This window comes from Lutjanus erythropterus, chromosome 12 (assembly GCF_056507025.1).
Source record: "Lutjanus erythropterus isolate fLutEry1 chromosome 12, fLutEry1.hap2, whole genome shotgun sequence".
NCBI classification, from domain to species: domain Eukaryota; kingdom Metazoa; phylum Chordata; class Actinopteri; order Lutjaniformes; family Lutjanidae; genus Lutjanus; species Lutjanus erythropterus.
This window is the reverse complement of record NC_139328.1, coordinates 20,167,651-20,177,230: the sequence shown is the minus strand read 5'-3', so window position 1 is coordinate 20,177,230 and position 9,580 is coordinate 20,167,651. Positions and strand designations below refer to the sequence as shown.

At 38.2% G+C, this 9,580-nt stretch overlaps 1 protein-coding gene across 1 annotated transcript; it reads right to left on the bottom strand.

Moving 5' to 3' along the window:
- Nucleotides 1-1,171: 1,171 nt before the first annotated feature.
- LOC146317909 (excitatory amino acid transporter 1-like) lies at nucleotides 1,172-6,897 on the bottom strand. Its single transcript, XM_084731592.1, has 11 exons — nucleotides 6,759-6,897; nucleotides 6,363-6,570; nucleotides 6,022-6,159; nucleotides 4,946-5,153; nucleotides 4,792-4,834; nucleotides 4,634-4,694; nucleotides 4,296-4,512; nucleotides 3,450-3,683; nucleotides 3,164-3,358; nucleotides 2,053-2,187; nucleotides 1,172-1,711 (listed from the first exon to the last, which is right to left on the bottom strand). The coding sequence occupies exons 2-11, from the start codon at nucleotides 6,559-6,561 to the stop codon at nucleotides 1,618-1,620; spliced, it is 1,524 nt and encodes a 507-aa protein (XP_084587718.1). The 5' UTR covers nucleotides 6,562-6,570; nucleotides 6,759-6,897; the 3' UTR covers nucleotides 1,172-1,617.
- Nucleotides 6,898-9,580: the final 2,683 nt, after the last annotated feature.

The window sequence follows — 9,580 nt, the reverse complement described above, 5'->3', positions numbered from 1 at the left end:
AAGAGTGTTTGTTTTAATGGCTAATTGTAATAGATTTAATATACTGTCTTATAATATTTCCAAAAAAATGTTTGCTTAACTGACTTTGAGTACTTGGCTTCATAGTCACATTAAATGTTTTCTTTTCTGTTTTCAGCTTTTTTTTTTTCTTTTTTTTTTTTTTGAGGAAACAAACATGTTTCAGACCCACATGGTATTGGGTTTACTTACATAAATAGCAACATCATTAATTATTAAACAGTTCTCTATATGTGTATATATATATATATATATATATATATATATATATATATATATATATATATATATATATATATGCATTGCCCATGTGCAGCTAGGTTACTGAGATATTTTTTGTCTTATGTGTTGACTTTCCTGCCACAAGATATTCCCTATGACAGAAATAGATGAAGTGTGTTTCTCGACTCGTCACGTTTCAGGGTTGGATTGACCTCTTGATAACCTCATGTAAATCCTGTGTTATATTTTAGATGGCTATTATATTTAGCTTCCTGACTTAACTCTTTCCATAAGGTTGACTATTCAGTAATAGTACTAATATTATGGAATTTGATACACTGAACAAAAATAAAGGTGAGACTTGTTTTTGCTCCATTTTTCATGAGTTGATGTAAAACATCTAAAGTTTACAAAAGGTTTATTTCTCTGAAATTTTGATCATAAATTTGTTTTTGTTTTTTTGTTGCTTTGCCAAGATAATCCATCTGCCTGACAGGTGTGGCATATAGAGATTAATATATATATATATATATATATATATATATAAATATAAAGGGAAAAAAACAACCTAACCTGAGGCCTCCTTTGCAAATCTCATTTGCCACAATCTACAAAGCATACTGTGACGTACCACTACAAAAGAAAACATATCTCACAGGAATTTTGGCAAGATGGAAGTGAAAGGTATCATCATAAGCTACTACAAGGGGTTTTTAACTGGTTATGAAACAGAGTCAATACCAATGCCTCTATATGACCTATAAAAGCAAACAAGACCATCTTAGAACACTGGCTATTAGTTTATAGTTATTCTCAATGCCTGCCACTGGGTTGGATCCTCTTTGAAATTGATAAGACAAGTCTTTCCAGGTAAAGTTACAGTGAGTAGTACGTTAGCCAGTAAAGAGGAAGCAGGATGAGATTTTTATTTAGATGATTTTATTTTTGATGTTTTGTGGTTATGGCAGAGGAAACATCATCACTTTTGTCCACAGAAGCCTCCAAAATCAACACAATATAAAAGGTCATTGTAGTTGCTTTAAGTAATAACATACTGCATTTCCAAATGCTGTCATCCTATAATAATCATAATCAATTTCATTTAAACATTTTAAAGTTTAAATGGACTAGAAGAGTGCCTGCCCCCTTCCTTAACTCTGTTCTACATCTGCTGGTCACAAGGGTTTTCCCCAGTGTTTTCTGAAGACCTAATCATGTTCCTGGTGATGGTCCATATTTTAAGCTAAATGAATATTGACAACTACTGTATGCAGGGTAGTAAAATGCAACTCATTAATTTAACAAAGACAAAAAAACAAATGTTATCATTCAGCAATAGCAGATCACATGAATCTTAGCCTTTAGAAATAGATGCAGTCAAGCCTGATGAAGCTCATGTCTGGACAGATGCTGCACTACACCGACTCCAAAACAGTCACCCAGCACATTGGTGGTAGTCCTTAGACGATCCCTGTCAACAAACACACAACAAGATCTTTAGATTATAGTAGTAATTTGTGAGTGTAACCACAAGTTACAGGTGAAGTCAGTAATAATATTGACTGGATTACAGTGTTCTAATTTTGTAATCCTCTCCATTTCATCCAGACCGTATAAAATATGCAGTTTCTACACTTCAATACCTTCATATTTTTTGACTTGTAATGACCCTCACTGATGTAATGTACTCACAAACCTGTAACCACAACAGCACGCCTATCCCCAAACTTCATCATAACTCTTCACTTTACAAAAATGCTCTCACTCTCACTCTCAAAATCTGAAACTGACATTGGCTCCATGCACACTTACAGAATCCAATCGAAAATCAAGAGCAGCGATATGTCTTCGGTGGGAAGTCCAACTGACGTCAGTATAATCACCATGGAGACCATTCCAGCTTGTGGGATGCCTGGTGCACCAGTGCTTACAGCTGTCACAAGCAAACTGAACAGGAGAAACAGTGAAGGTTATGACATGTAATCAGTCTGCAGCCAGCAGAATCGAAACTGACCTGCAACATGATCCAAACAGCACAACTATGCACCGTCAAAATAAATAAATGTGCACTTAAAGTGCTTATTTCTGCCACTGACAGGCACAGATTGTTATTATGAGTGTCTGACAACATTCTAGAAATGAAAGCTACAGATGATACAACTACAAAGAAAAACAACTAAAAAGAATAAGATCCTTTTGTTCAAACAGAAACAGTCGCTGTATCTCTCAAAGCCACCAGACAGATACAGATATAGCAGTTTTATCATGGTAAAACACAAGATGGTTTTAGTGTGTTTAATTTTGTATCTGTCAAGGTTGAGTGAAGTTGATGATAATAAAATTTCTGTTTCTGTAAAAGGACTATAGTGGTGAGCCATCTCGTTGCTGATGCTTGAATTCAACCTGAAGCAAATTCAACAAATGCACTACTACTATTTCCTGTGTGTATACATGTATGTATATATGTATTTATTTTATTTTATATTTTTCTCCCTATTTAATGCTGAATTTAATTACTCATCTGTGTTGTATTTTATGTTTATGAAGGAACTACAACTCTAATTCTGTTGCACAACCCTGTGATGTATCATAATAAATGTTCTTGAATCCTTGATTCTGGTTGAACAAAATACATCTTACTCTTTAACAAAAAGGTCTGTCTCTGTCGGGATCCTTTCCATATCGTTGTCAGATACTTACAATAACAATCTGAACCTGCCAGTGGCAAAAACTTTTAGTAGGCATATTAAACAGTACAAACTGTCCATACGATAACATGTCGGGTCAATGCAGGGACCAATTGTTGTCCCCATTAGTTACTTAGACACAAAATATGGGAAAATAGGGTTCAGGATGAAAATACCTGAGTTACCCTTTATGACTTGACTGACTGTAAGGTAAGCAAAGTGTTTTTTGAGCGCACCTGAGGACAATGATTTGAGCAAGGTTAAATTCCATATTATTAACCTGGGAAATGAATAAAGCAGCTACAACTTCATAGAGTGCTGCACCATCCATGTTCATTGTGGCCCCAATAGGGAGCATGAAGCGAGTCACTTGTTTGTCCATGTTGTGATTTTCCTCCATACAGTGGAGGGTAACAGGCAGGGTTGCAGAACTGTGAACAAAACCACACAGCATATAAAGGAAGCTGAAAATCCCATAAATGTGTCAACAAGTTGTTGTTTACTATTAACGCTTTGGCTCACCTTGATGAAGTCCCAAAGGCAGTGGTGAGAGGCTGGAGTACACCATTCATGAATGTGAAGGGATTCTTACGTGTGATAATGAAATAGATGAGGGGCAGGGTGAAGAAGCTGTGGATCAGCAGGCCAGTGATCACAGTGACATTATACAAGGCGACTCCGCGACCTATCTCTGCAGTGTCTGTCATCCTTACAATCTGTCCTGTCAGCAGGAAGAGGGTTCCCACCGGAGCATACCTGTCATATAGAGGTGAGACACAGAAGAGGAGACGCTTAATGTAGAGGAAGTCAGTGCACATTTTAATATTTTCTCAAAAGATTTCAGAGCTAGCATGATAGAGCACCACACTGTAAGTCCACACAGGTTATCATCTAGACAGCAAATCGCAAGCGATTAAACAAACAAAATAAAATAACAGACAGATGAAACAGAACATTTAATCAGCACTATAATTTACAGTGAGCACCACAGACCACTGACCTGTACTGTGGGTTAACAATTTAAGAAAAACTCATCATCCAATAAAATCATCCTTAATTTAAATTAATTGTACATGGTAAATTTCTTTATGCTTAGGTCTTGGCTGGTTACGATTATTTTACTGAAGAAGGAAGCAGAAGCACTTTAAGTTAAAAGGAGAAACGTGGCCTTGTAGGTCACTTGGTAGAGCATTCGTCTCATGTACAGAGGTTGTGAGCTCTCTGCAGCGGCCATGGATGTTACTCCTGCCTGCATAATCTTTGCTGCATCTCATCCTCTTCCCCTCTCCCCCCCTTTTGCTGTCCTATCAATTAAAAGATTAAGAGCCCCCCAAAATATTTTACTTTGGGACAGCCTCCTGTGCTTACCAGATGACTATGCTAACTAGTTGCATGATGGCTTTATTCAGGTTGCTAAAGAAGTCCCTCAGAGGTTTGCCCTCAGCTCCCATACTGCCCAGGATGAGGCCAAGAGCAACAGAGAAAACCAGTAGACCCAATATATTGACTCCTTCTGTGGTGCCTTGCACTGGCATTCTTTCCTCTATAGGGGTCCAGGAAAAGTTGTTGGGAGTAGGTGATGTACCTGTAATGACAGCGCAACAACAATGAAGACGACCAGACAGATGACATACTGGAAGTAGCAGCTGGGTCAAACAAGCATTTGGTTCAAATCACAGGAAGAGTGAGAAAAAAAGGATTCTCACTCTCTTCACTGGTCTCAGTCATGTTGATGACACCAACACCACTGGAATAAACTGTTTTATACTAGTTGAAAAGAAGAAACACATGTTAGTTGTTGGTAGGTATGAAACAGTGACAGTACAAATATAAAAACAAAGTCATAGCCTTTTTCAGATCTTACCCTTTTGAAACAAGCTTCCACCAGATTTGAGGGAATCATGTTTCTAGAAATCGAAAACACAGTTAAGATGTCTTAACCGATGCCAACTGCACTGTTACCTGTTGCCTGTAATTTAAACTGAAGAATCTCATTCAGTGTCCTAAAATTCTGGTACCTGATGATATCTAGAAAGGAATCCACAGGCTGCACAGATGCCACATCACCACTAGAGGATGCTGTGGTAGTCCTGGATGATTTCCCAGGTCGGATAATAACAGCCAGGGTAATGCCAGTGAATACAGCAGTAACTGTGGTGGCTGTGTAAAAGATGAGTGCTCTCAGCCCAATTTTCCCACAAGCCTTCCTATCAAGAGATGACATCCCTGAGAAAAATAAGATGTGACTGTAATCACTCTTTGTATAATGAGAAATTAAACTAAAACTTAAGCTCATCAGAAGTTTAAGGACTTGTTATGTAAAAAGAATCAGATATTTATTGAATGCTAATTGAAAACTTAATGGTAAAGCACTGAAAAAAAGAAAAACAATGACTGGTTGCTCTGTATACTACCACAGATGAACAATGCGACACATGCTACTGGAAAATGAGGGGGAAAAGTAAGTTTTTCTTTGCACAGGCTTTCATGTTTTCGTGTTGCGTGTATATGGGTCGTGTGATTGCCTCCCACAGGCTGTTGGTTGGTTGTTTGCTCAAGGACCTGACACAGACCTACAGTGGTTGAAACATGTTGCCATTTTAAATGTTTTAGCCACTACAATGAGCCTTTTCATTTTTTCCCCTTGTTGTTTCAACTTACTTTTTGGAGTGTCTAGATTGCCTTCCTGTTTATACTTCCTCGTTTGAAGCATATTAGTCATACAAAATTTTTTTCTGAAGAAACTAAGGCTGTAATGTTGCAGCCACACAAATTGAGTGGCAAACAAGGCTTGAGCAGAGTCACTTTCATTTTGTGCAAAAGGCAAAAGCAGTCATGCTGTCCAAACCAAAGCAAGCTATTCAGTAAGATAACTTTTCAAGAATTCAGGCCCCTGTCTGAACCCTAACACACAAACCCCTTTCACTGGTTATTAAGCTTAGGAAAGTCGCCTCCAGGTAGTAGTTTGGCCATTAATTGTGCTTATAATTACCAGGAAGCTATTACAGTGAGTAATGTGAGCCACACTATTTCTCTGATTGACTGAAAATCATATCTGAAATTAAGTTTAACCAAACTGAGGTGTGGATCTAACCTGTAGTCAGACTGGAAATGATGAGAGGAAGCACCAGCATCTGCAGGACTCTCATCAGCAGTTCTCCAGGAAAGGTCAAGTATTTTATATTCCTGGCTGACATATTCATGTGCCTCAGAGCAAAGCCCAGGCCAGACCCTAAGAGAAACATTAACCCGAGTCAGCAAATCAGTGTCCCATCAAAGGCTGAGTTCAAAATAACAAATACGGAGCAGCCAATACACAAAGCAGTTACGTATTAATACAAAGCAAGCAATTTAATGGTAGATTAATCACAGAATAAAACACAGTTTTCAGGTTTTATGGGAGAATGGACTACAGTGTGTTTGGAAACCACTTACCTATTGCAACAGCAACCACTGTAAGTAAAACAAAAGCATTTCTCCTGAAAAAAGCCGTAACACAAGATCTGTTCTGGAATGAACATACATGACTGGAGGATTTATTACACTTGTGTTGTTTCTGGGTTTCCTGGGGTTCTGTAACCTCTACTGAGTGCAACTCAGACAGGTCATTAGAACTAGGCAGCAGCTCTTGCATCGTTAGTCCCTACAACCAGAATAGACATTAATTATTAATATACAATATAAAAGCAGGTTTATATATGTGTATGCACACACACACACACACACACACACACACACACACACACACTTTACATATAGTATAGTTAAAACAAGCGAGAGACCAGCAGCTAAAGTGATATCCATATGACATGCTAACCAAACTGTTTCTACCTGGCTTCTGGAGAGTGTCGGGCTTGAGGCAACTTGAAAGGCAACACTTCACTTGCTGGAACCCGAAAATGCCGAAAATGTCCACCCCCGACAGGAGACTTTATTCCCTGCCCAGGACTCCTGATAAAGTCCAGCTGGACAGTAGTCTGTCTAACTGAGGAAGATTTCATTTTAATGATTAAACACTTGGCACCCAGAGAACAATGCTGGTTATCCTAACTATCCATGACATGAGTGGAAAAAAAAACACGCTCTAAGGCTGGAGGAGGAAAAAATAAAATCTGGCATATATTTGAAGAGCACATGAATAAACATAAACCAAGTTCATGCAAGCAAGATTGCAAATAAAATAAAACTGATCGAAAACAACTGAACAATTATATAGAATCAATCCTGTAGATAAACTTTGCTCAAGTGTAAACTGCTGATTAAGGCTCTCGATACTTTAGAATATAGAAAAGATTAAATTAAGAACCTTTAAATGAAAAAACACCTTAATGCATGAAAACACCTTCGTACAGGGGTTGTCTGGGGAGGAGCAAGGAAAGGAAAAAACAGAAATGATATGTAGAGCATACAGTAAACAGCTCTTCTGTAATTAGGTGATCTTTTGTCGTATTAGTTCTGTGTTCGGTACAAAGGTTTTAGGTCAGAGAGGAGTTAAGTCCACAGCGTCCCTAAAATACTGGGTCTTAGGGGGACAATGTATGGCAGCAGTAGTGGACACAAGAGCTGATCAGGGGGATTTTAAGTATCTAACGGCTTATTGTGTCCCAATAAGCCATCAGAGGTCCCACTGGGACATGCCAGTAATCCACAAAATATCCTTTAACTAGTGTGAACTCTGCTTCATGTGTAACTGTGATGGATTATACTGAGAAATATGTTACCAAACGTCTGTGACTTCCCAAGAGTTCAGTCATATCTAGTCCAATATATAGTTAAATACCAAAAAGATTCTTTTTTTTTAATTAATCACATCCATTCAGTAGAATAATGAGGGCAGTCTAGAGTGTGTGTAATACAAAAATTGAAAAAAGTTTGAATAGAAAGTCCACACAATAATAGGGGTTTATTTTCCCTATAATGTTGGCAGCAGCAAAATACACATTAAACTCAGCCACTACACTACTATTCAGCAGCTTCTCATTTTAAGGGGCACTGATCTAAAACAGGTAATGAGCTGGCCTAATCTCCTCAGGTAGAGGATTCCATGAAATAGGAACCCTGATGGTAAAAACCCGGTCACCTTTAGTCATCAGCCATGACCACCAGCAAGAGTGGGCTGGAGGTTACAAACTGGAGCATGGGCAAACTGAGTAAAATGTGCAAAGGTTCTTTTTTATTAATAAATTCAGGTCAAAATAAGTTACAATAAGTTAACATAAAATATAGTCAAGCAAACATTTAACGACAGCAATGTTAACTTAAAGTACATATAGTAAAGTGTCTGTCTAAAGGGAAAAAAAGGAGTATATCTGAACAATCCCTTCAACAAAATCACACACATTTAGACTATTCTATGTGATCTCCATTTGATAGCTAACGTGACATTTTTTCTTTTCACCTCCATTCCCTGAGTGTCCCCTGAAACAGCTTGGAGCCGCCCTGCTGTCGCCTGCCTCCCAGTTTGAAAACAGTATGTAAGCAGTGCACTGCAAACAGGTTCAATGACATAAAGTCGGCTGGTTTTTGAAATGCAAAGGTAATATGTGGGAAACTTCCAAAGCCTGTGGTGAGGAAATATGCCTGAACACATTAAATTTGGATTCATATCGGCAGGCAGTGATGCTGAGCTGAAAGTACTGCGTGTTGAATCTGGTGAAATCCTCTCACATCCCAATTTTTTGTTTTCATTTTTTTTTTGTCATGTTGTGTTTTTTCCACATTAATTTGGGAAGGTGGTCCTCGGGAATGTTTTAACAACCAGTCATGGGCCGACCCAGGTCTCAGGTGGAAGTAACAGGATTTATTGAGGTTGTTGACACATGAGTTTGAAGTTCAGTTGAGGAATAAGAGTGATACCTTGATTTCTGGCTGTGGATTAAGTTGTAATTTGCTCACTACTACTTCTGTCTTATCTGGTAATGCTCTTTGACCATGCTCACCTAACAAGAATTTAATGTTGAATCGGACAGCAAATAACTTACAGGCCACAATTACAAAATTAAACTTTAACTGTAGCTGGTATCTGTACTCAATCAAACATTGTTGAGTGTTTTTGAGTTCCTTCGACTGAATGAATGGACTTTTCTCTAGCCAACTGCCTCATGTCCATCTCAGGAGTTGTATTCTCTCAGTTGCACTAAACTCAAATGGGACCAGTGTCTACCAAACAGTGTTTTATAAATATTTCATACTATTACTTCTGTAGTAACAAATGTTTCTATATGTGCATTATGAGATGTATTTGTACTTCCTTTCATCCGTGTTTATTACCACATTACCCCACGTCTACTTTAGTAATTAGAACTAGTTAGTGAGGTAGACAGCTGTGTCGCAGTGGTAGTGGCATAGTATTCTGCTGCATCTAGTTGACAGTGTAAGACTCCACTGCCTACAGACCATTGTCTGTAGACTTCCAATTATGAGCTAAGCTCTTTAGAGGTTTTACGCTGGCCACAAGTTATTGATACAGTCTAATCATCCTGACACACAGCAGCCAAGGTTTCAATTTGGGAAGTCTGAATAGCGAGCAGCTTTTGTTAATAATTTGTTGTTGTTGTTGATAAGATTATATTGTAGCGTTACCGCTCTCAGTTTCACTGTCCCTCTGCTTCCCTTTCCCTGCACGACTGAATAACATCTATTTGAAGTGAGCA

Excerpts from the sequence above, each read along its gene's own strand:
- LOC146317909 (XM_084731592.1), bottom strand. The coding sequence starts at position 6,561 with ATGCAAGAGCTGCTGCCTAGTTCTAATGACCTGTCTGAGTTGCACTCA. Across the intron at positions 3,684-4,295 it reads CTAGTTAGCATAGTCATCTG|GTATGCTCCGGTGGGAACCC; the intron begins GTAAGCACAGGA and ends TCTATATGACAG. Across the intron at positions 1,712-2,052 it reads TTGATTTTCGATTGGATTCT|GGATCGTCTAAGGACTACCA; the intron begins GTAAGTGTGCAT and ends GTTTGTTGACAG.